Source organism: Corythoichthys intestinalis, chromosome 2, assembly GCF_030265065.1.
Source record: "Corythoichthys intestinalis isolate RoL2023-P3 chromosome 2, ASM3026506v1, whole genome shotgun sequence".
NCBI classification, from domain to species: Eukaryota; Metazoa; Chordata; class Actinopteri; order Syngnathiformes; family Syngnathidae; genus Corythoichthys; species Corythoichthys intestinalis.
Genome location: NC_080396.1, coordinates 15,191,595 through 15,218,999, shown reverse-complemented (window position 1 = coordinate 15,218,999; position 27,405 = coordinate 15,191,595). Strand labels below are relative to the sequence as shown.

At 39.4% G+C, this 27,405-nt stretch overlaps 1 protein-coding gene across 7 annotated transcripts in view; it reads left to right on the top strand.

Annotated features, from left to right (window-relative positions):
• The window catches only part of LOC130930991 (IQ motif and SEC7 domain-containing protein 1-like), a 343,354-nt gene extending 316,218 nt beyond the window's left edge, over positions 1–27,136 (top strand). For 6 of the 7 annotated variants that reach the window (XM_057859405.1, XM_057859412.1, XM_057859428.1 and 3 more), the window contains 7 exons: positions 4,150–4,179; positions 10,313–10,438; positions 10,531–10,630; positions 12,833–12,994; positions 13,153–13,329; positions 22,898–22,947; positions 23,997–27,136. In XM_057859405.1, coding sequence (XP_057715388.1) covers positions 4,150–4,179; positions 10,313–10,438; positions 10,531–10,630; positions 12,833–12,994; positions 13,153–13,329; positions 22,898–22,947; positions 23,997–24,518 — 1,167 coding nt within the window. In that variant the 3' untranslated portion in view covers positions 24,519–27,136. The remainder of the gene's footprint in view (positions 1–4,149; positions 4,180–10,312; positions 10,439–10,530; positions 10,631–12,832; positions 12,995–13,152; positions 13,330–22,897; positions 22,948–23,996) is intronic. The other variant, XM_057859451.1, reaches the window with a different exon arrangement.
• Positions 27,137–27,405: the final 269 nt, after the last annotated feature.

Sequence of the window (27,405 nt, the reverse complement as noted above, 5' to 3'; positions counted from 1 at the left end):
ATAATCTCCCTTGATCTGGGGCTCCATGCAAGATCCCACCCCATGGCGTCAAAATGATAACAAGAACGGTGAGCAAAAATCCCAGAACCACACGGGTGGACCTAGTGAATGACCTACAGAGAGCTGGGACCACAGTAACAAAGGCTAGTATCAGTAACACAATGCGCTGCCAGGGACTCAAATCCTGCACTGACAGACGTGTCCCCCTGCTAAAGAAAGTACACGTCCAGGCCCGTCTGCGGTTTGCTAGAGAGCATTTGGATGAATCAGAAGAGGACTGGGAGAATGTGTTATGGTCAGATGAAACCAAAATAGAAGTTTTTGGAAAAAAAACAGGTTCTCGTGTTTGGAGGAGAAAGAATACTGAATTGCATCCGAAGAACACCATACCCACTGTGAAGCATGGGGGTGGAAACATCATGCTTTGGGGCTGTTTTTCTGCAAAGGGACCAGGACGACTGATCTGTATAAAGGAAAGAATGAATGGAGCCATGTATCAAGAGATTTTGAGTGAAAATCTCCTTTCATCAGCAAGGGCGTTGAAGATGAGACGTGGCTGGGTCTTTCAGCATCACAATGATCCCAAACACACAGCCAGGGCAACAAAGGAGTGGCTTTGTAAGAAGCATTGCAAGGTCCTGGAGTGGCCTAGCCAGTCTCCAGATCTCAACCCAATAGAAAACCTGTAGAGGGAGTTGAAAGTTCGTGTTGCCCAAAGACAGTCCCAAAACATCACTGCTCTAGAGGAGATCTGTATGGAGGAATGGGCCAAAATACCAGCAACAGTGTGTGAAAAGCTTGTGAAGAGTTACAGAAAACGTTTGGCCTCTGTTATTGCCAACAAAGGGTACATAACAAAGTATTGAGATGAACTTTTGGTATTAACCAAATACTTATTTTCCACCATGATTTGCAAATAAATTCTTTAAAAATACAACAATGTGATTTTCTGTTTTTTTTTTTCCACATTCTGTCTCTCATGGTTGAGGTTTACCCGTGTTGACAATTACAAGCCTCTCTAATATTTTCAAGTGGGAGAACTTGCACAATTAGTGGTTGACTAAATACTTATTTGCCCCACTGTATTCCCACAAAAAATGGCTAGATATACCTATAAAGTAAATTACTAACGCATTGAAAAAAAAACATTAGCTCAAACGAAAGCTTACCTTATGTTGGTCTTAACAGGGAGCAGCTGGATTCAGCCATGTAAAATGAGTTGTCATATTCACTGTTGCCACTAAGAGGGCAGTGTATCCACCCAAATAAATAAAACTAACTGCAAACACTTTCAAAATAAACCATGACAACGCCACTTTAATTAAACGAATACTCGAAGCAGCAAAATTTAATTCAAAGCTTTTTTGTAATCGCTTTACTCCAGTTAATTGATTAATCGCTGCAGCAGCACCCAGTGTAAATGTCCCCTAAATTGAAATATATTTTTCATCAAAGTGGATGTGTAAAAGGAGGTGATGATGCCACTTCCACACTAACCCGATCCGGACATGTCACCCAGTGCTTTTGTCCAATTAAATCCTCTGTACCTCGGGCAAAGAATGTTTTTAAAAAGCAAAATACTACAGTGCCACCCGAGCAATAAATAACTGACTCACCAGCCATTTGTCATCTCATTTCGCTGTATTAATTATCAAAGCTCTAACCCTTGGGTTGCGTTTCCAAATGACTGTGCAGACGATGACATCTCTGGCATGCATCAAAATTAACAGTGTGAATAAATAATGCAGCCTCCGGGAGAGCTTTGTTTTTTACTGAGTCTGTAGTTAGTTTCCAGTGGGATCAAATCAGCTGCACCACTAACAACTAGATGAGCTAAAACTAATCGCTCATCGCGCTCATGGCGGGATTTTCCCTGGAGCACGATAGCATACAAATCTCTTTTGGAATGTTTTGCAATAATATCATTTTTAATATTGGAAGTAAATCTTGTGGATTTGTTTGTTTTGTGTCCCAATATTCATTCAGACTGCCTTGTGAGCTAAACACATTGACACATACAGTGCAAAGCAGTGAGTTGTATAAATGAGCATACAGTCCCTGACAAAAGTCTTGTCGCTTATCCATTTTGTAGAAACAATTGCTAATAACCTGACTTTTAATTATTCAATTGGTTTCAGAAATGGCTCACATGAAAGCTAAGACCCTCCCAAATGATGGGATTACAAAAATATTATATTTGTTTCACTGAAAAAAGATTTATCATTTAATGAAGACATAAGGTCAAATTTTGGTAAGACAAAAGTTTTGTCGCCTACGGAAAGTAGTGTGAAAATTGAACAAAAAATGTACTTCAAATACAAAAATATGTTACATAACATAAGCGAATTAAGTAGTGGTACTGTAAGATCCAAATGTAATATTTTGTATGACTTCCATGGGCTTCAAGGACTGCATCCATGCGGTTCGGCAAGGATTCATACAATTTATTGATGAAGTCATCAGGAACATCAAAGAAAGCAGTCTTGCATGCCTCCCAGAGTTCATTAACATTCTTGGGTTTCGTCTTCCATGCTTCCTCTTTCATCCCACCCCAGACATGCTCAATTATGTTCATGTCTGGTGACTGGGCTGGCTAGTCCTGGAGGATCGTGATCTTCTTTGCCTTGAGGAACTTTGAGGTAGAGATTGAAGTATGCAATGGAGCACCATCCTGCTGCAGAATGTGTCCCTTTTTATGGTTAGGTATGGTTAGCTAAGATTTGTTGATATTTCAGACTATTTATGTTGCCTTCCACCCTGCAGATCTCTCGCACACCCGCCACTTTTCCAGCGTCCATCCTTTTGACAGGCTGTGGGCCTTGGCAAATGGCACACATTTTTTTTTTTTTTTTTTAATGTCTGCACCCTGAGAGATCTGCAGCGTGAAATATCAGCAAATCTTAGCTGCCTCTTACATTCATAACCATAAAAAGGGACAAATTCTGCAGCAGGATGGTGCTCCATCGCATACTTCAATCTCTACCTCAAAGTTCCTCAAGGCAAAGAAGATCGATACACGACTTTTACACGACTTTCTGTAGGTGACAAAGCTTTTGTCTTGCCAAAATTTGACCTTTATGTCTTCATTTAATGATAAATCTTTTTTCAGCTAAACAAATATTTTTGTACATTCATCGTAATTTGGGAGGGTCTTAGCTTTCATGTGAGCCACTTCTGAAACCAATTGAATAATTAAAAGTCAGGTTATTAGTAGAGATGTCCGATCTCGTCAATTTCAAAGTATCGGAATCGGCAATAAAATATCGGCCATGCCTTTTTTTAATATATATTTTTTTTTTAATTAAATCCTTTTCTAATTGTATTTAACGTTACAGACATAATATGTTACACTCATCCAGAGTCTTTAGTTTAGGCTTATGGTAGGGTTATCAACTTTATCCCAATAATGGCGGTAATTCATTTTTTAAAAAATGTATCACGTTAAAATATTAATAATAATGCATGCGCTGCACGACCCACTCACGCATTGTCGCGTTCAATCTGTAATGGCGCCGTTTTACCTATATAGAGAGATAAAAGGCAGCGTAAAATGAGTAGAGTGAATTTTGGCAGCCTTCGGAGCGTTTTTTTAATTGGCTAAAGCCTTACAATCCCTCTCCCTCCGATTAGAAATATCATGGGAAGCAATGTGGGGAAGCAAGGTAGCAATTGATCTTTTTCTTAACACCTTATGTCATTTGCCAACGCAAAGAAGATATATCAATTGGTAGCACTACGCACAGTCATGGTTCCACTTCCCATCATGCATTTGGGCATGGCAGCAGTATAATTTACTGGAAGCTCAACAAATACATGAGATGGCAATATTTAGTCACAATATACAAAGTCACAAATACAGTACTTATGTACTGTATGTTGAATGTATATATTCGTCCGAGTTTTATTCTTAATGCATTGCCAAAATGTATATGATCGGGAAAAATTATCGGGAATGATTGGAATTGAATCGGGAGCAAAAAAAACATGATCGGAACAACCCTAGTTATTAGCAATTGTTTCTACAAAATGGATAAGCGACAAGACTTTTGTCAGGGACTGTACAGTGCAAAGCAGTGAGTTGTATAAATGAGCATACATATAAGTGGCTTATGTTTTAATGCTATTAAACAAATTCTGCTTTGCTTTTAGATTGGATCACTCCATCATGGCCTGGGATGTGTAAGTTATTTAACTTAAATCTACAGTCATCTGAAGGAAGAATTGCATGCCTCGATTGCATTTATGCATTGAATTGTAACAGAACATGTATTATTCATTAAATTTAGTTATATACAAGAGCTTTTTTTTTCTTTTTTTTTTTTTTAACTCATTCACTATCAAAGACATATACAAATGTTGTTGATGATGTTCAACTGCTCATAACTGAAGAACGAAAACAGTAGAAACAAACTTTTTTTTACGATGAAAGATAGGAATATAATCTTTATGTGAGATCTGTCTTCATGTAGCCATAGAACACAATAAGTTGTGGTGCTTGAAAGAAGATGTCTTGTAGCATGATGTTTGGTAGTGAATGAGTTAATATTTTGACTTTTCTCGAGTTGCAAAATGAATCAACAACTAATTATCAAATTAATCAAGAACCATTTTTGATAAGTGATTCATCGTTTAGAGACTCTGTTTAATGCCTGACTCAGACTACACTATTTCAGCCCGAATTTAGCCTGATTGACACTCGTTAACTGTCATGGCCGACATTTTGAAGTGGTCGTGACATCTCGTGTAGTGAGACATATTCACTGACTGCTGATCTGGCGTCTCGGACGCCTTATGACCACATCGCAGAAGGTCTGGCGGGTCAGAATTTCTGCTTGTCCTGCCACTTAGTGTAACCCGTGTACCAACTATTTGTTAATGAATATTGACCTATAGTGCAATGTTTTTTCAGCCTTTTCTGAGTCACGGCACATTTTCACATTGGAAAAAATCTAACGGCGCACCGCAAACTAAAAATTTTCCAAAATGACTTTCTGTACAGTATATTTAATGATAATATAATTTCTCAATATTTATACTTACTCAGTGTGATATTTGATGGAACGTGAAACGTAATGGAGTAGAGAACTGCTTGGCATGATAGCTATCAGCCTCCTTGCTGTCCACAACAATGTGGACCACAGCAAGTCGATTGAACATCATTTGATCAGACTCATCAAGTGTCGATATACACGAACGTGTCCTTTCCATTTTATCCATACCGCATACCTATCAAGTTGTACGGTTTCGGCGTAATTTCTACAAGTGAGCACTGATTTTTAAATGTGTACGCCGCATGTTCAAAATCTGTACATTTTTCTACATTTTTTTTTTTTACATTCTTCGCGCATTACGTTTTTTTTTTCTCCGTTTGGATTTTGTCACCGTTTCGGCAACGAGACAATGTGCGTTACTAAGGTGGTTGAATGACGCGAGAAAAGTCAGAGACACAGAGAGAAGAGTGTTTGTTGTGACGCTGTAGCAAACGCGATGCTAGGCTAGGTGGCTCCAATATTTCCTGACTGTAGCCGACAGCCTACAATCTACGCCTAGATATCACATGCATATAAAACTTCATGCGAAATGACAGACTCGGTGGCGTTAGTAAACAAACACCATTTTAAAGCAGTAGACTTCTCAGAAAGGCTCTGTTGTAGTGAACCTAAGTAACTTTTTATCTAAAATACTCCTAAATCGGCAAAATCTTGACTTGACTCTATCTTTAAATGATGAAACAGTTTTAAAACTTTCACATGTCGAAAGTAGACAGAAGGGAACTAATGAAAAAAACGGGAGCAATTTTAACAACTTTAACAGTTGATTCACCACATTAAATGACTTCCAAACATAGCAAATGTTACTGTTTTTTGTTTTTTTGTTGTTTTTTTTTTGTTTTGTTTTGTTTTTTTGAAAAATTGAAAATGAAAGGTAACACCAGTTACTTTGCCAACTAATTACTCTTACATTCAGTTAACGGAGTTGCTAACTCAATTACTTTTTGGGAGAAGTTATTTGTAACTGTAATTAATTACTTTTTTAAAGTAAGATTAACAACACTTGTCATAAAGATGAAGTCTGCAGAATGAAAAGGGACGAAAGCGAAGATTTTATTCTGCCAATTTGTTGCCGAACACAATTTGCCTGCAACTATTGCTGATCACTTCTCACAATTAGCAAAAGAAATGTTGCCTGTCTCAAAGATTGCATCGGTAAGTTAATTTTATCAATTGACCTTTTGAATTTATAATTAGACACACTAACGAACTACCTTCAAGTCAAACTGAATTGCGGGCAGAAGTGCCATGAAGTGCAGTTATCAAAAGACATGATAGAAATTGCCAAAAATGCTACATACAATTATAACAAAAGTTACTGTTAAATTTTAGTAATCATGATGTAGCTGAAGATATTGTTATTTGATTGCACCAGGTTATATGTTAATATATTACCAATAAATTCATATTGTTTTTAAAATTGAGTTTTATTTTTGATTCATATTGCATGCTATATACAACGTTGTAAGATTAGTCACCAATTTGTAAGGGCACACATTCAATTCAAATTCAATAAACTTTATTTATCCCTTGGGAGAGTTCCCTCAGGGAAATTAGTTTCCAGTGCCTATAACGTCACTATTTGCAAGATAGCCAACGGCCTCAGGTTGACAGGTATGCATACGACTATCAATCCTCCCCCTTCGTTTTTTCCAACACATTGTCGTGGACAGCAAGGTGGCTGATGGCTAGAAATCTGAGCAGTTATGGATCGCGACACGAGCAATTACTCGCTCGCCTGCTCCTTCCTTCCAACTGCAACTCCACCGGACGACGTCCGCGTGCTGTAAACAAGGCTGAGTGTCCTTCAAAATACCTAATAATTAGGGCTGTCAAACGATTACAATTTTTAATCGAGTTAATTACAGCTTAAAGATTAATTAATCGTAATTAATCGCAATGAATCGCAATTCAAACCATCTATAAAATATGCCATATATTTCTGTAAATTATTGTTGGAATGGAAAGACACAAGATGGATATATACATTCAACATACGGTACATAAGGACTGTATTTGTTTATTATAACAATAAATCAACAAGATGGCATTAACATTATTAACATTCTGTTAAAGCGATCCATCGATAGAAAGACTTGTAGTTCTTAAAAGAAAAATGTTAGTACAAGTTATAGAAATTTTATATTAAATGAAATTTATCTTAATGTTTTCGTTGTAATAAAATTTGTAAAATTTTCAATCATAAAATAAACTAGTAGTCCGCCATTGTTGATGTCAATAATTACTTACACAATGCTCATGGGTGCTGAAGCCTATAAAATCAGTCGCACCCAAGCACCAGCAGAGGGCAGCAAAACGCCATAAAACACAATTAACAAGCGAGCGTTTCACTGGACCGTCATTTGAATTTGTCTGAGCGGGGCATCTGTGTTAATTGCGTCAAATATTTTAACGTGATTAATTTAAAAAATAATGCCCGTTAACGTGATAATTTTGACAGCCCTACTAATAATGTTATAAATTATTTTTTTAAATTAATTAAAAAATGGATATTGGATAATTTCCCGCTGCACACCTGACTATCTCTCGCGGCACACCGGCTGAAAAACACTGCTATAGTGTAACTTAAATTTGTGACCGCCGTGTGCTTTTGCCAGCACGCGCTCTCGTGTTCTTGTGTTTTTTCCTCTTGAGATTGCCGATCCTGGCAGCGTGTGGCACCACCACTTTGCCTGTGGACCGGGACACAAGGTTGTGTTCCTCCACCCCACAAAGACAAACATTGAATCCCATTGTCCCATTTAGTTTATATCAGGGGTCCCCAACCTTTTTTGCACCACGGACCGGTGTGATTTGCGTCTTTTTTTTCACTTACCGGTGTTTTGACAGATTTTGCAACCCATCAAAAACTGCAACTATGCGGTTCTGCACATGCGCGTAACATTAAAAATGGCCACGAATGCAGCGATTCCAAAGTAAATACTACAAACTTTCTTTAAAGAAAGGAATATTTACTTACGTTTGATTATGGAGGGACAAAAGTTCTCCTCAGACCCATCCTGCCATGTTAGCTGCACACCGCTAGCTCACCGTTAGTTAACGCCTTCGCCATGTCGTTTAGCATTCATTAAGAAGCCCGCTTCACAAAGATGCGATGTTGGAAATTGTAGCAAGGTTTTCAGTGTTCTCGTAGCGCTGTCAGGATATTCCGGAATGACTTTAATTGTCTCAAATGTACGTTTAAGGTCGCCGTCATTTGCGATCTCTACAAGCTGATCCTCCTGTTGCACAAACATCACTCGGTTTATTCACAGACGGGTCACGAATCCACTCCTTCGCAGTTCGTGGGTCTTCGAGGTTATAGGCTCATCATCTGGCTCGTCAGGTGCCCTTTTTCGCCGAAAAAAAATCCCTCCAAAGACGTCTGTTTTCCAGTCATTTTCGCTAGTGTGGGGGAACAAATGTTCTGCGCCCGGGGCTTAAACATACGTTATTATGGAGGACGAGCGCACATAGATATATTATACACTCACTAGCCACTTTATAAGGTACACCATGCTAGTAACGGGTTGGACCTCCTTTTGCCTTCAGAACTGCCTCAATTATTCGGGGCATAGATTCAACAAGGTGCTTGAAGCATTCCTCAGATTTTGGTCCATATTGACATGATGGCATCACACAGTTGGTGCAGATTTTTCGGCTGCACATCCATGATGCAAATCTACTGTTCCACCACATCCTAAAGATGCTCTATTGAATTGAGATCTGGTGACTGTGGAGGCCATTTGAGTACAGTGAACTCATTGTCATGTTCAAGACACCAGTCTGAGATGATTCCAGCTTTATGACATGGCGCATTATCCTGCTGAAAGTAGCCATCAGAAGTTGGGTACATTGTGGTCATAAAGGGATGGACATGGTCAGCAACAATACTCAGGTAGGCTGCGGCGTTCCAACGGTGCTCAATTGGTGCCAAGGGGCCCAAAGAGTGCCAAGAAAATATTGCCCACACCATTACACCACCACCACCAGCCTGAACCGTTGATACAAGGCAGGATGGATCCATGCTTTCATGTTGTTGACGCCAAATTCTGACCCTACCATCCGAATGTCGCAGCAGAAATCAAGACTCGTCAGACCAGGCAACGTTTTTCCAATCTTCTATTGTCCAATTTCGAAGAGCTTGTGCAAATTGTAGCCTCAGTTTCCTGTTCTTAGCTGAAAAAAGTGGCACCCGGCGTGGTCTTCTGCTGCTGTAGCCCATCTGCCTCAAAGTTCGACGTTCTGTGCGTTCAAAGATGCTCTTCTGCCTACCTTGTTTGTAACGGGTGGTTATTTGAGTCACTGTTGCCTTTCTATCAGCTCGAACCAGTCTGGTCATTCTCATTGCATCAACAAGGCATTTCCGTCCACAGAACTGCAGCTCACTGGATATTTTTTCTTTTTTGGACCATTCTCTGTAAACCCTAGAGATGGTTGTGCGTAAAAATCCCAGTAGATCAGCAGTTTCTGAAATACTCAGACCAGCCCTTCTGGCACCAACAACCATGCCACGGTCAAAGTCACTCAAATCACCTTTCTTTCCCCATACTGATGCTCGGTTTGAACTGCAGGAGATTGTCTTAAACCATGTCTACATGCCTAAATGCACCGAGTTGCCGCCATGTGATTGGCTGATTAGAAATTAAGTGTTAACGAGCAGTTGGACAGGTGTACCTAATAAAGTGGCCGGTGAGTGTATATACAAAACAAGATGTATTGCTTGCAGTCCAATCAATGGATTTCTATGACGACGTTCTAATCTATACTGTAGTATTATATGTAGAGTAGACAGCGATATTGATGTGTTAAGCAGAGGCACAGGCCCAAGTTAATTCGGCCAGAATGCGGTCGTTAATAAAATATTATTTCTGTGCGGCCTGGTAGCAAATACCCACGGACCGGTACCGGTCCGCGGCCTGGCGGATGGGGACCCCTGTTTTATATCATATGTGTTGATCTGAGCAGAGCAGACGACCGTCACTGTTATGATATGAAGTGCCTCAGTCGCTATAACTGATTGACAGATGCTTGTCCCGCCTCCTGACAATGTCGCGGCAGTACGCGAAGATCAGGCAGACTCTGATCTTGTAGTGTGACAGCTCGTCCTTTCCAAGACACACTGCAGCATCATGTCACACCCAATGTCGTGTAATCTAAAACTGCAATTGTTGGGCACGGGAAAAAAATCAAGTAGTCTGAGTCGGGCACAACAGTGGCCAATGATGTATTTATTTGTGTTTCTGTTTTTCTACCGGAAGGTTCTATCGCTGCCCCATCGCCGCTTGGTGTGTTACTGCCGCCTCTTTGAAGTGCCAGATCCAAACAAGCTTCAGAAATTGGGCCTGCATCAGCGGGAGATCTTCCTGTTCAATGATCTCCTTGTGGTAAATGTCCTCCACATGTGTTTTCTAATTTCCTTTACAAACCTTTTTTCCTACTGATGAATTTTCACCTGGTTGATTCTTTGTGTGCCAAGGTCACAAAGATTTTTCAGAAGAAGAAGAATTCCGTGACGTACAGCTTCAGACAGTCCTTCTCTCTCTATGGAATGCAAGTTATGCTGTTTGAAAACCAGTGTAAGTCCTTTTGATTTTGAGTTTTTTTTCCCAAGAGCTGTTTATACTTAAGCGTCATCAGGGGAAGAGTGAAAATAATCAGGGAAAGGCCAGGTATTCTCAACATTTGGAATGTGTGTGATTGGAGTGGGAACCTCTTGGTACCTCACGATACGATACGATTTGCGATACAAAGCTCACGATAACGATGATCTGACGATGTGGCGATACAACAATTATCGATACATTGGTCAGGAAATTATTGTAGGATGTACTACAAACAACTAACAGAAAACAAGCTTCTGCTGTGAATTGGAATGAGTTCATCACAAGTAGACGTCCAATCCATTTGAACTGGGACGGTGGCAGCGAATGAACGAATGTTCACACTTGCAGAATGAAACTAAAACAAAATTCAATTAAATCAGTCTCATCTTCAATAACTGCAATTCAAATTTGCCAAGTATCTGCTGACACAGCAATAACAAACGATTAGCATGTATCAGTTAGCGTCATCATCAACATCTTCAAAAACAATCACATAAACTCGCCCCACGTATTCGACCACAATTGAAAATGTACAATAAACAGTACAAAAGGGGTTATAAACAGTCGTCGCCTCTGGATGCTTCACAAGCAACAAATGTGCGCGCACGCTGTCACCTCTGCCACTCGGCTGCTCTGTGTGTGCGTGTGTGGTGGGCAGGTGCGTCTGTACACGCGTTCGCTTCCTGTTCTACGCTTCCTGTGCCAAAATAAAAGCATGCATCACAAAACAAAAGTCAACATTAAAAAATAAATGAATACAAAACGACGAGACTCAGGCGTCGTAAAGTCGAAATCGCGTAAGTCGGGTCTGTCGTAACTCGGGGACTACCTGTATTTGGAGAATCGAAAATGCTATAGACCTTTTTTTTTTTAAGTATCAATATCAAGTTGAAAATTTTAGTGTCGTAAAAGTAGTAAATATTAAAGATGTCCCGATCGATTGGGAGCGGGTCCGATCACGTCATTTTCAAAGTATCGGAATCGGAAAAAAAAATATCGGACATGCCTTTTTTTAATATATATATATTTTTTATTTAAATAGTTTTCTAGTAGTATTTAACGTTACAGACAAAATGTCTTATACTCATCCAGAGTAGTTTTGGCTTAAAGTAGGGCTATCAAATTTATTGCGTTAACGGCGGTAATTAATTTTTTTTTAATTAATCACGCATAATAACGCATGCGCTGCACGAACCACTCACAAATTTTCGCGTTCAATCTATAAAGACGCCGTTTTACCCATAGATAGCGCTAAAAGGCAGCGTATAATGAGTAGAGAGACTTTTGACAGCCTTTGGAGCCATTTTTGATGTGGCTAAAGCCTTACAATACCTCTCTCAGCAATTAAAAGTAACGTGGGAGGCAATGTGGGGAAGAAAGGTAGTAGTTGATCATTTTCTTAACGCCCTATGTTCTTTCCCAACGCAGAGAAGATATATCAATTGGTGCCCCTACGCACAGTCATGGTTGCACTTCCCATCATGCATTTGGGCAGAAGTTAAATGGCTACAGTATCATTTACTGAAAGCTCAACAAATACAATAGATGGCAATATTTAGTCACAATATACAAAGTCACATTTATCCTTTAAGAATTACAAGTCTTTCTATCCGTGGATTCTTCTCACAGAAAGAATGTTAATAATGTAAAGGCCATCTTGAGGATTTATTGTCATAATAAACAAATACAGTACTTATGTACTGTATGTTGAATGTATAGTATATATTCGTCCGAGTTTTATTCATTTCTTTCTTAATGCATTGCCAGAATGTATATGATCGGGAAAATTTATCTGGAATGATTGGAATTGAATCGGGAGCAAAAAAAAAAAAAAAACAATCGGATCGGGAAATATCGGGATCGGCAGATACTCAAACTAAAACGATCAGGATCGGATCGGGAGCAAAAAAACATGATCGGAACAACTCTAGTAAATATATGAACAAGTAATAGTTTCTCATTGTGACATTACATTGTTTTTCATGCATTTTTTTCTATAAAGTTTGATGCAATTTTTATCAGGTTTTCAAGGCAATTTGCATTGAAAATGTCCACCAAAAAAAAAAAAAAAAAAAACACATTCCAAACTGATGTCAACTTTGAGTCAACTCCGTTTCAACTGAGGATGCCGTTTCAACTGAGGATGTGTGCGTTCATGAGTCTCCCTCTCTGCAGATTACCCAAATGGAATCAGACTTACGTCAGCCATCCCAGGTGCGGACATCAAAGTCCTTATCAACTTTAATGCGCCCAACCCGCAAGACCGCAAAAAGTTCACAGATGACCTGCGAGAGTCTATCGCTGAGGTTCAGGAAATGGAGAAATACAGGATAGAATGTGAGTTTTCTCCCACTACTTTCTTTTGTCTTACCCGGCATGCTCCTCATCATCAATATGAGCTTGTGAAAGGAAGTACCAGTAGGCTTCAGTATGGCGACCAGTTTTATTTTCTGGACGTTAAGTTAGCTCACGTGTTCCATGGCTTCTCTTCACAGCCGAGCTTGAGAAGCAGAAAGGGGTTGTTAGGCCCAGCATGTCGCAGAGCTCCGGCTTGAAAAAAGAGGCTGGTAACGGTAGCATGAACCGTGCAAGTCTGGATGACACCTACGCCATGGGCGAAGGCCTGAAGAGGAGTGCCCTCAGCAGCTCCCTGCGAGATCTCTCCGAAGCAGGTAGCTTTATCTTTTCTTTTTTTTTTTTTTATAAGGAGAAGATCTCCTATGTCATCCACTTATTCGTGATAGCAAAATGTTCTTTCACTGCACGCTACATTGACTTTAGAACGCCCTCACCTTTTAAATCCACTCTCCCTTCCATTAGATGTTTTTGTTTACAAAGTATGTTTTGTGTGACCCACAGACTATTTATTCATTACATTTTGAATTCAATATTGGTTTCCTTCATATGTTTGTAGAATTGGAAAAAGCAACACTAGACATTAAATATAAAACTGAATACAAATTACTTATTATCTAATATCACATACAGTAGGGCAAATAAGTATTTAGTCAACCACTAATTGTGCAAGTTCTGCCACTTGAAAATATTAGAGAGGCCTGTAATTGTCAACATGGGTAAACCTCAACCATGAGAGACAGAATGTGGGGGAAAAAAAACAGAAAATCGCATTGTTTGATTTTTAAAGAATTTATTTGTAAATCATGGTGGAAAATAAGTATTTGGTCAACACCAAAAGTTCATCTAAATACTTTGTTATGTACCCTTTGTTGGCAATAACGGAGGCCAAACGTTTTCTGTAACTCTTCACAAGCTTTTCACACACTGTTGCTGGTATTTTGGCCCATTCCTCCATGTAGATCTCCTCTAGAGCAGTGATGTTTTGGGGCTATCGTTGGGCAACACGGACTTTCAACACCTTCCGCAGATTTTCTATGGGGTTGAGATCTGGAGACTGGCTGGGCCACTCCAGGACCTTGAAATGCTTCTTACGAAGCCACTCCTTTGTTGCCCTGGCTGTGTGTTTGGGATCATTGTCATGCTGAAAGACCCAGCCACGTCACATCTTCAACGCCCTTGCTGATGGAAGGAGATTTTCACTCAAAATCTCTCGATACATGGCCCCATTCATTCTTTCCTTTACACAGATCAGTCGGCCTGGTCCCTTTGCAGAAAAACAGCCCCAAATCATGATGTTTCCACCCCCATGCTTCACAGTGGGTATGGTGTTCTTCGAATGAAATTCAGTATTCTTTCTCCTCCAAACACAAGAACCTGTGTTTCTACAAAAAAATTCCATTTTGGTTTGATCTGACCATAACACATTCCCCCAGTCCTCTTCTGGATCATCCAAATGCTCTCTAGCGAACCGCAGACGGGCCTGGACGTGTACTTTCTTCAGCAGGGGGACACATCTGGAAGTGCAGGATTTGAGTCCCTGGCAGCGCATTGTGTTACTGATAGTAGCCTTTGTTACTGTGGTCCCAGTTCTCTGTAGGTCATTCACTAGGTCCACCCGTGTGGTTCTGGGATTGTTGCTCACCGTTCTTGTTATCATTTTCACGCCACGGGGTGAGCTCTTACATGGAGCCCCAGATCGAGGGAGATTATCAGTGGTCATGTATGTCTTCCATTTTCTAATAATTGCTCCAACAGTTTATTTCTTTACACCAAGCGTTTTACCTATTGCAGATTCAGTCTTCCCAGCCTGGTGCAGGTGTACAATTTTGTCTCTGGTGTCCTTCGACAGCTCTTTGGTCTTGGCCATAGTGGAGTTTGGAGTGTGACTGACTGAGTTTGTGGACAGGTGTCTTTTATACCGATAATGAGTTAAAACAGGTGCCATTAATACAGGTAACGAGTGGAGCCTTGTTAGACCTCGTTAGAAGAAGTTAGACCTCTTTGACAGCCTGAAATCTTGCTTGTTTGTAGGTGACCAAATACTTATTTTCCACTCTAATTTGGAAATAAATTCTTTAAAAATCAAACAATGTGATTTTCTGTTTTTTTGTTTTCCACATTCTGTCTCTCATGGTTGAGGTTTACCCATGTTGACAATTACAGGCCTCTCTAATCTTTTCAAGTAGGAGAATTTGCACAATTAGTGGTTGAGTAAATACTTATTTGCCCTACTGTATGATTTTTTTTTTGTTAACACTTTATAGATCATTAGTAAACTGTTAATAAATTATTTTTTGTTGATTTGTTAAGTGATTGTTAATAGTTTGTTAAGCATTTATAATGATGCCTTATAGATAGTTTATGTATGATAAACTAATGATTAATGAGTAATAAATTACTCATAATTTGTATGTCAATGATTTACACCGACACCTTATAAATGACTAATATACAATAAACATACTATTAGTAACTTCCCAAGTATCAGTTCATAGTTTATTTATGTTGATGGGACGTTATTATAAAGCCGTAACTACTCCTCATGTCTTAATTGTTAGTAAATGAGGAATAAGCGCATCTTTAGAATAATGTCCCAATAACACACTTTACAGATCAGTTGTTTATAGTTTGCTAACCATCTATTAAACTTTGAAGAACCGCAATTAGGTTGAACAGGGTCAAGGTACAGAAATTTGATGTGATATCTAAAATATCCGTTTTTGCTACCTCAAGATTGTTCTGTCCATAGGTCATTATATGTGCTGTACATTACCAAAGAAACATCAAAGATGAAATGTTGAACATTTTGTTTAATTTATAGAGAAATACATACTGAGCCATCACATAGCATAGCAGAACAGCAAAATACAACAGTATGGTACAAACCCATGGGTTTGTGAAGCTGTTTGTGCTAAACACAGAATAAACTGAATTCATGAGGGGCATTTAATGTCCATACATCACAGCAAACTGTAAACAAACACTTAACAATTCAACAATAAATCATTAATTAACAGTTTAGTAATAATGTATTAACTAGTTATAAACATTTTTTTTACCATATATTCCAGCAAATTGGGGGAATGTATAGTGTCTGAGTAACAACGTCTTTAAATAATTGTTTTGTGGGTGGGGGAGGGCGGTATAATGTGCGTGACTTACTTTCGAGATATTATGCTACCCAAAGTTAGACGGTTAAACGACAAGTTCCCTATTGTAAGCCATAAACTCGTTTGCGTAAACATTTGCATAAAATCGAAACAAATTGAACTGCTTTTGTGATGTATTGAAATGCAAAAATACTAAGTAACATCTGCAGTAAAGTATTTATATTTACACAAAATAGAACTTGTGAAATATATTTTTAAGAGAGCCAGGTGTTTACCCACCTCACACTTAATAACAGAGAAGAGACAGAGTTTGCGGCTTTTTTTCAATTCTGTTGTGGCTCAAGTCTTTGCAGTGTTGACTTTGGAGTAGCCTACTTTACATTTAACTGCACCAGAGTTCGCATGCATCCAGTCTGCATGTTTCGTGTGCATTAGGCTTTGGACTATATCTCACCAAATGGACAATACTAGCAAAACAAGTGTGCACTGTTCCTTAATGTATGTAGTAATTATACATATACAGGTAGTCCCCTGGTTACGAACGCTGGCGACGCAGTCCGAATTTCCGCGTCAGTCAGAATTAACCCTTGTAGTATCCCAATTACCCCCTCTCTCTCAAAATAACTATCCAAAAACATGTATTATACGTCATATTAATAAAATAAAGTAAAAATAAGAGATTACTTCCCCTGGTAACACTGATCACCGTCAAACAGCTAACACTATTTGAAAATAAAATGCAGTAATGACAAAGAGCGTACAATAATGCTTTAAAGTAAATCAATAGAGACATATTTGTTTACAAAAACATACCTCAATGGCTGCACAATAATACCAAGGGAAATAAGGTCCTAATCTTGGGCAATTCAACAAGGAAAACGGCAGCTATTAGTGGCACCGGTCAGCGGTGAAAACGAATGCTGCTTAATAAGCTAGTTGGCTAATAGTGAGCTAACAGGGGAGGGCATTGCCGAGCCTGCGCCGTTTAAGCAGCTACTTTTTTCCTTCATTTTGAATCCTGCGGCTTACAGTCCAGTGCGGCTTATTTTTTGGGGTCAATAAGAAACACTTTATTTGACAGCGGCGTCTTAGACTGTCATAAGAACGTCATAATTATGACATGAAACTATCATGGGCATTACTGATTGCTTATGACAGATGTCATAAATGTTATCCGGCAAATTATTTCACTAATCTATCTTTTACATATATTCAAAAGGGAGATCATTTGCCAGATAACACAAAATGACATCTGTTATAAACATGCATTAATGCTGTTGACAGTGTCATGTCATAATTATGATTGTCTAATGACAGTCTTTTGGCGCCAATGTCAAATAAAGTGTTACTGAATACCATAACTAGAAATTAATGAAACAACTGGAACAGTAACTGAAGAAATAATTAGCACAGACCATGAATTTTGTTTGTTATTTACATCTGTAGCGCTGCAGTGCATGCTAGGAGGCATGTTGGACAACAACAGTATTAACAGCAGGTGGCGGCAGAGGTTGACTGTCTCTCCCAAGGGAGCAGTTATGGCCAAATGAAGCTTCTTGAAGCTTTGCAGCCAATTGGTTCAAAGCTTCATGGTGGTTCATTTGGTCTTATAACAGACACTTATAAAGAAGTGAGGACAGCTGTACTATATGTAATTCCGTACTTATAATAATATAATACATAGCAAGTTATAGTCCGGTGCGGCTTATCTATGAACAAATGCCGTTTTCGTGTCAAATTTGGTGGGTGGCAGCTTATAGTCAGGTGCACATAATAGTGCGAAAATTACGTAAATTAAAAATGAGGGCTCGCAAACGATTTAAATTTTTAATCGAGTTAATCACAGCTTAAAAATTAATTCATCGTAATTAATCGCAATTCAAACCGTCTATAAAATATTTTTCTGTAAATTATTGTTGGAATAGAAAGATAAGACACAAGACGGATATATACATTCAACATACTGTAAATAAGTACTGTATTTGTTTATTATAACAATAAATCAACAAGATGGCATTAACATTAACATTCTGTTAAAGCGATCCATGGATAGAAAGACTTGTAGTTCTTAAAAGATAAATGTTAGTACAAGTTATAGACATTTTATATTAAAACCCCTCTAAATGTTTTCGTTTTGATAAAATTTGTAAAATTTTCAATCAAAAAATAAACTAGTAGCTCGCCATTGTTGATGTCTATAATTACATTACATTATGGTGCTTAAACCCATAAAATCAGTCTCACCAAAGCGGCAGCAGAGGGAGACAAAAAAACACAAGTAACAAGTGGACATGACTCTGTTCTGTCATTTTAATCTGTTTGAGCGGTGCATGTGCGTTAATTGCGTCAAATATTTTAACGTGATTAATTTTAAAAATTAATTACCGCCCGTTAACGCGATCATTTTGACAGCCCGATTAAAAATACAATTTAAAAAATAAATTATGTACATATGAATGAGGTAAAATAAACTAGCTTATGAATCCCAGGCCATGGACTTGTTTCTTCAGTGAGCAATAAGTCTCAAACTGTGCATGGCTAAGGACGGTGTTACTTTAGTCCAATTTGAAAACGCCTTATCTGAATGAAGATGCACGGTTACTAGTCACTTTGGCCCCTCCCTGGTGGATCTGCTAGTGAATCTGCTGTTTCTTACTTTCATATTAAAGCGGCTTGCTGAGACGGGCAGAGTGGGGCTGCTCATACTGCAGGTTACATTTAATTGCGTCATTGTGCTTTTTGTTGCTCATTTCCCTCTAAGCATACATTGCATTTTGATGTTGCCCTGCAACTGTCAGTGGACACGGTTGCCAAATACTTTTATCCACCAATAAATTACAATTCGCTCCCGGTGTGTGTAGGCGGGATTTCTCCTTGGAGTCTGAAAGAAAATGAACTGCCTTTCAAAATCTGTTCACTGGTGCCATACAAAGCCAAAATACCCTATGTTCAGTTCAAATTCACCTGTACAAAACTGGGTGTAATAAATCCTCAAAACCAAATATGTACAGGGTCAAAGATTTTCAATTTCAAATTTGTTTTTTTTTGGGGGGGGTGGGGGGGGTGATTGTCCTTTTCAGTTAGTATCAATCACGTTGTTTGGCATGCAGCAGTCCTTAGAAATACTTTAATCGATTAAAGTTTAAGCCCAGCAATCAGTTTTGGACGCAGCAGACAGGCCCGTATTCTTTGTGGTTCATCTCTTCTTCAGAAACTTGTCAAGGATGAGTGTAGATGATCTGAAAGTTTTTTTTTCCTTTTCAAATGCATTAAGAACATTTAGATGGTCGTTTTTTTTCCCCTCATTTTTTGTGTTTGTTCTCGAGCGATGAATGAAATTGACAGGCAGGCCTCACCACTGACCATGAAACGAGGAGCAAGTCCATTCATTTTTGCATTTATTTTTCCCCTATTGGCATCCCTACATTTTCTTCATCCAAGCACACTATCATGATAGTTTTCCTAGCAGTTGTGTCCCATTTTCTACCACGAGTATTTGTCACGCAAACAAATATGCCCTGATGGCAAATGCTTTAACACAGTAATATAATTTGGTCAAGGCGCGTTATCGTAATATGACTAACGGCAATGTTGAACACTGCAAAAGACATTTGAAGTTATCAAGTGACTCTCTTGATGACTAAATGAAATTCAATCAAAGGTCTGTCTCACTGGTGCTTAAGTTGTAATGGAAAGCGATAGTTCAGTCAATATGTACAGTGGGGCAAATAAGTATTTAGTCAACCACCAATTGTGCAAGTTCTCCTACTTGAAAATATTAGAGAGGCCTGTAATTGTCAACATGGGTAAACCTCAACCATGAGAGACTGAATGTGGCGGGGAAAAAAAAGAAAATCACGTTTGATTTTAAAGAATTTATTTCCAAATTAGAGTGGAAAATAAGTATTTGGTCACCTACAAACAAGCAAGATTTCTGGCTGTCAAAGAGGTCTAACTTCTTCTAACGAGGTCTAACGAGGCTCCACTCGTTACCTGTATTAATGGCACCTGTTTTAACTCATTATCGGTATAAAAGACACCTGTCCACAACCTCTGTCAGTCACACTCCAAACTCCACTATGGCCAAGACCAAAGAGCTGTCAAAGGACACCAGAGACAAAATTGTAGACCTGCACCAGGCTGGGAAGACTGAATCTGCAATAGGTAAAACACTTGGTGTAAAAAAAATCAAATCAGAAACTGAAAGACATACAACACCACTGATAATGTCCCTCGATCTGGGGCTCCATGCAAGATCTCAACCTGTGGCGTCAAAATGATAACAAGAACGGTGAGCAAAAATCGCAGAACCACACGGGGGGACCTAGTGAATTACCTACAGAGAGCTGGGACCGCAGTAACAAAGGCTACTATCAGTAACACCATGCGCTACCACGGACTCAAATCCTGCACTGCCAGACGTATCCCCCTGCTGAAGAAAGTACACGTCCAGGCCCATCTGCGGTTCACTAGAGAGCATTTGGATGATCCAGAAGAGGACTGGGAGAATGTGTTATGGTCAGATGAAACCAAAATAGAACTTTTTGGTATAAACACAGGTTCTCGTGTTTGGAGGAGAAAGAATACTGAATTGCATCCGAAGAACACCATACCCACTGTGAAGCATGGGGGTGGAAACATCATGCTTTGGGGCTGTTTTTTTGCAAAAGGATGTAAGATATGCTTGATTGTGAGACCATTATACTCTGTGGGTTATACAAGTTTGCTCTCCCACAGCTATTATATGCGCTCTCCCGAGCTATTATGAAGAATACAGTTTTAGTCCACAATCATGTGCTTACATTTTTATTACCGGCAATTGCTCACATTCTGCTGATAAATAGATATACACACATATGTTGATTCATGACACAACGTCTCAGTACTTTTCCACCAAACTACTTCGAGTGCAAATGTGTGTTCAAAACAAAGTTATCTTGCTCGCTCAAGAGTGTGACTGTTAATTTAATCAATGACTAGAATAAGGAACTTGCCCAATCGAAACTGCCACGTTGGACAACAGTGTTGTAACTATATTCTGCCCAGCAACAAGCCCTCAATAAAAGTCAGCGCGGGGAGCTCTGAGAGAGACTTCGATGAGACGTTCTTAGTCATGTTGCCCGATCTCAGACCTCTCCCCAAACTGCAGCTTGGTAAAAGTCTACTCTCTGACTCCTGCCTCCTTGTGTCCTGCCTTTGTCACCTCGCTCTGGGTCAACAGCTAAATTGAAGAAGGTGTTTTAGACCCAACAAGGACCAGGTCAACTGATCTGTGTAAAGGAAAGATTGAATGGGGCCATGTATAGAGAGATTTTGAGTGAAAATCTCCTTCCATCAGCAAGGGCATTGAAGATCAGACGTGGCTGGGTCTTTCAGCATGATAATGTTCCCAAAAACACAGCCAGGGCAACAAAGGAGTGGCTTCGTAAGAAGCACTTCAAGGTCCTGGAGCGGCCTAACCAGTCTCCAGATCTCAACCCCATCGAAAATCTGTGGAGGGAGTTGAAAGTCCGTGTTGCCCAACGACAGCCCCAAAGCATCACTGCTCTAGAGGAGATCTGCATGGAGGAATGGACCAAAATACCAGCAACAGTGTGTGAAAAGCTTGTGAAGAGTTACAGAAAATGTTTGGCCTCCGTTATTGCCAACAAAGGGTAAATAACAAAGTATTGAGATGAACTTTTGGTATTGACCAAATACTTATTTTCCACTCTAATTTGGAAATAAAATCTTTAAAAATCAAACAATGTGATTTTCTGTTTTTTTTTCCACATTCTATCTCTCATGGTTGAGGTTTAGCCATGTTGACAATTACAGGCCTCTCTAATATTTTCAAGTGAGAGAAGTTGCACAATTAGTGGTTGACTAAATACTTATTTGCCCCACTGTAAGTCTGTTACGTTTGCCCTTGTTTTTCATGCAGGATGTTGCTTGTTGGGGGTTTATTTGATTTCTTTTCCCGCCATACTCCATTCCATGTGTACTTACCGTTATTTCCATACACATCAGGTATTTTCCTGTTTATGTGTAATTACTGGTCATGTATCATTGACTGAGTGTGCCTCACAACAGCCCTCAGACCTCTCTATATGCCTGTACATCCCATGTGTAACAGCCACTGTATTGCTTTTGATGTATCCCCTCCTTTTAGACTGTCACCGAGGCTGTTTTGGTCATTTGGGACAGAAAGATTGTCAAAATCTTATCGACAGACTAAGGGGGGATGTTGTTAATCTGCAAGAAACTATATTTTGGATCTGTTGGCGTTATTGATTTATTGGGATTTAAATTCAAATTGTTTGTAGTTAGAAAATCGCTTTAATTTCTTACTCGTTGCAAGGGATCAAACGTCTCGTGATGTGGCGGTTTGTGGCTGTTTCTCAATACCACAGTTAAAAAGAATATGCTGGAAGAATGATCTCATGGGACAGCCAAGACTAAGAGAATTGCAATGCACCTTGGGATAGCTGGCAAGCCTATGTCAAAACTGCGCAAGTCAGCGGCAAGAGCGCATCCAGATCCTTAAATCGATTGACTTTGAAATGGAACATAATGTAGTTCTTGGTCCAAAGTTTCTCGAGTATACAAGACTACATATTGAGAAACAGCCAGTGTAACAACTGTTCAGCCACTTCCCACCCATTTTGGGCCTTACTTGCTGTCACAATACGTTGCGCTGCCCCCCAGTGGAGCGGCAGGCAACTTAAAAGTCTGTAGTTGCTCCAGCAGTTGCTGTCGATATCTAATCTGTGGTATTGCATGTCTCGGGCAGGCAAGCGGGGGCGTCGCAGCAGTGCAGGATCACTAGACAGCAATATGGAAGTAAGTTGGAAGCAGCTGGTCTCCAAGCTACTCTTCATGTGATGATGTGCACTGTGAAAACACACCATTTATTTTTTGGTCTGACACCTTATTTGCTTCATAGACTTCCATTCGTTGGATCATGTATTTTTTCTTCCTGGGATGCCTTATATTGACCTGCTTGCCTCCGTGTAGTGTGCATGCATGGGTTGCCTGCCTCTGATCCCGGCCCTCCTTTTTTTTTTTTTTCCGGGAGCCAAGCAGCTCCAGTTTTGGTCATCTCATTTGACCAAAAGACACATCCTCAAAAAAGCATGACTCTAACTAATCCCTTCCTCGTCGCTTGTCTCTTGTCTTTCATTCACTCCCATCCAAGCCGTTTTCATTTGGTTGCTCTTTTCTCGGGCGGTAGCTAAGTAAGACCCCAACTAGTCTTTGGTAGACGCTCTCTCTCTCTCTCTTTCTGTCCACAACTCTTTTTACCCGTTCTTAAAAACATTAGGATCGCTGGAATAATGGGGCTTTCAGTAGGCAGACTAATAATGACGTGGATTTCATTCACTGATCTCTCACTCACACCATTTGCCCACGAGTTCATGTGTTGCTTTCAAGTCTGGGACCCTGAAAAATGTCATTCTGCTTTCAAAGGCATCATGCAGTCTCCTTGAGTTTGAGCTGAAGCATGAGTCAGGGGGGGGTGAGAGTTCATGTGTGCATATTGACAATAGAGTCAAGCTCAGAGCAGAAGTCGAAACCATTTAACATTTATCTAAATGCCAAACTGTTGATGACGAAATCGCCTGTCACATCCGATGCATGTGTACGAGCGGTGACTTCTGTTTACTGTAACAATTTGCATGTGTGACTCTGCCACACGTCTTCTCATTCCTCAAGTTTGCTTTGACATACTTTTCCGAGATGAACTATTTTCCAGTTATAAACCATGAAGACATTTTAGTTGTCATTTGCATGCCCGAAAACATTTTGCTACTTGAAATAAGAAAAATCCAAAAAAAGCGGGCGTTATTCATCATGTTTAACGGACACGCTGTTACCTCTTCCCTCCACAGGGGTCCATCATTAGCAGCCCGCACACACGCCGAAGAGCCGCCACCCCGCGTGAGGGCGCACCCCGCGAGCATCCTTCTCTCCCTAACTCTGCCTCCACCTCCATCCTCGGGTCGCTGTTTGGCAGCAAGAGGGGCAAACCGTCCTCGCAGAGCCACTCTCCTTACCCGCCGCCAGGCCACCCCACGCTCATATCCCACAAGCCTCACCCGACCAACCTGCACCACACGGCACAGGCGGTACACGGCGCGCAGGCGCCGCACCACGGCCACCACCCGCAGTACTGCCAAGTCCCTCAGAACCCGCCACCTTATCACCACCATCACCACTACCACCCGCCGCCCCACACGCAGTACCACAAGCACCCCGCCTACTCCTCACACGCGCATCAGCACAGCCACTACAGCCAGCATTCCCATCACACCTCCCATTCCCAGCACGCCCCGCATCCCCACAGTACCCAGCAAGCAGGAACGGCACCCGGAGGACCCAAAAAACACAGTGGCATCAGCACCGTAGTGTGATAACGTGAGGGCATCGCAAAGGGACTGTATCTGACACCAAAGGGACTGACTTACGGCGCGACTCTACGGCCTGTCCACTGTGTTTTACTGCTGCTGCCATGAAAACCATGTCCAACTAATAAGCAGGATGGACATTTGGACCACAATTTCCCACCAGGGGCCTTTATTACTAGTTTGTTTAAATCCGGGTCTGAGCTCTCTCCCTTTCCCCTCATCAGGGTGGCGGGTGGATCTGTACAGGAAGACACATTGTTGTTCCCAGTTCGCACACATCGCCGGGGTGCCCCCTTCCACATATAATCAGGAGGGAAAAAAACACTTCGGCACGCCAATGGTAGGCATTGTGGTGCGCAACTTTTTCGGTTTTGCCAGTCCCACGGATACTATTTTCCCTTGCCTCCGATAAAGCTCACATGTAATTAAAATATAATCATTTGACTTCAAACCGGAGGACAGGTAAGCAACGTCTTGAGTCCTATTAGTTCTAGTGCTGTATTTACTGTAGATGACAGCTGTATGTGTTGTCTCCTAGCGCTCATACATAAATGTGCCAATTATTGATGCATAATCTATTTAGTCAAGACTTCCTGTACAGTATGTCGTGCGTCATTTGTAAGATTATACTTACAATTATTATTATCAGCAAAAGTATCAGTATTATACTGACTCTGGGTAGAGGAAGCAGTGAAATCAGCCTATAATCTTATCTTGGAAGTTTGAAAGCTCTGAGATGGCAGCTGTTGCACGTGGACAAAATCAACTTTAAAGAGCGAATTTGTCATTGCAACAAATAGAATTGTATTTTCTATACAATTGTCGTTTGTAAAGCAGTAGATGCTGAAAATTACGACATTTTCTCACATTTAGCGAAACAAAGTGTTTAAAATGTGGTGTAAAATTTTTAGTCACTTTTTTTTGCACATTTAAAACATTATTTAGCAACTTAAATATTTTTTTAAAATAAGAAGTGTGCGGAAGCGTATTGCATTCACATGAAAAAGGGAAAAAAATGGGGGGGCTGTTTTTGAATTAATTTTTTTTCAACTCTGTTTTTCTGACAAATTTATTTTTGGGGCTGTTTTTTGAATTTTTTTTTTTTTTTTTTATCAACTCTTCGTTTTTCTGAGTAATTTATTTTTGAGGTCGTTTTTTCAATTAAATTTTTTTCCTAACTTTGTTGTTCTGAATAATTTATTTTTAGGTTTGTTTTTTTAATTAATTTTTTTTCCAACTTTGTTTTTCAAAATAATTCATTTTTAGGTTTGTTTTTTTGATTTTTTTTTTCTTTTTCTTGGTAGCCATTAGCATTAGCCAAGCTCAGGAAAAAATATTTATTTGAAAAACAGCCCTTTGAAGGTCTCGCGAGAGGTGTCTTCCAGTATTGAACTTGCAGGATAGAATTCGTGCGAGACTTACAAGTGCTTGAATTTTGAATAAATATTTTTTCCTCTGGAGCCAAGCTCAGGAAAAAAAATTAATAAAAAAAAACAAACCCAAAAATAAATTATTTTGGAAAACAAGGTTGGAAAAAAATTAATTCAAAAAACAAACCCAAAAATAAATTGTTTTGAAAAACAAAATTGGAAAAAAATTAGTTCAAAAAGCAAACCCAAAAATAAATTATTTTGAAAAACAAAGTTGGAAAAAAATTAATTAAAAAAAAAAAACCCAAAAACAAATTATTTTGAAAAACAAAGTTGGAAAAAAATTTATTTAAAAAAATAAACCCAAAAAGAAATTATTTTGAAAAACAAAGTTGGAAAAAAATTATTTAAAAAAAACAAACCCGAAAATAAATTATTTTGAAAAACTAGGTTGGAAAAAACAAATTAATTCAAAAAACAAACCCAAAAATAAATTACTCAGAAAAACGGACAGTTGAAAAAAATTTAATTCAAAAAACAGCCCCCCATTTTCTTATTTTTCATGTGAATGCAATACGCTTCCGTAGTTTTGGACCTGATTGTTTAAATCCAGAACTAAATATTTAATTTAAATCTTAAATTTATGTCCTGCATCCTAAATGTTAAATCTGGAAACGGTTGGAACTAAATATTTAGCTTAATATACAAATTCACATGACTGGAGACCGGAAGTAACAAAATAAAAGCTGGCGCACTTAAAATACTCTTTAAATAGTTTCTCCTAAATGTGTATTTTAGCTATATATTGCTATAATCACAATGACCCATGTCCAAGAGCCGACCGACTGCCACCGTTGAGTAGGTTTTATTCATTTTTAATCAACGTAACTAGACAGTCTGAGTTGCTCCAGCTTTTATTTTGTTACTTCCGGTCTCCAGTCACGTGAATTTGCGTATTAAGCTAAATATTTAGTTCCAACCGTTTCCAGATTTAACATTTGAGATATAGGATAGAAATTTATGATTAAAATTAAATATTTAGTTCTGGATTTAAACAGTCATGTCTAAAACTTCTCATTAAAAACTAAATATTTAAGTTGCTGTTTTCCGAAATTTCCAGGTTCGCGGTGAATCAGTAACAGGCACACTTTTGCTCAATAGACAATGTTTATTGATTAGAAAATGCAGAATAAATGAGATTCATTGATTACAATCCACAAGAGCAAGCAACAAGTATCAAAAACAAGCAGAACAAATGTCAACGATGACGCTACATTTGAGTTTGTCAACCCCAGAATCCCCGCGCCACGTTACAGCACAACCAAGTGTCCCCTAGCAATGTAAATCGCTTACCGTGACAAATGAGTGGGAAGCCAGCAACATTCCGGCAGAGCGGCAAAGGAAGTCCGCCAGGGGTCACGTACGGATCACCTGGCTTTGTTCCTTTGCCGCTCTGAAGGAGTGTTGCTGGCTTCCCACTCATTTGTCACGGTAAGCGATTTTCATTGCTAGAGGACACTTGG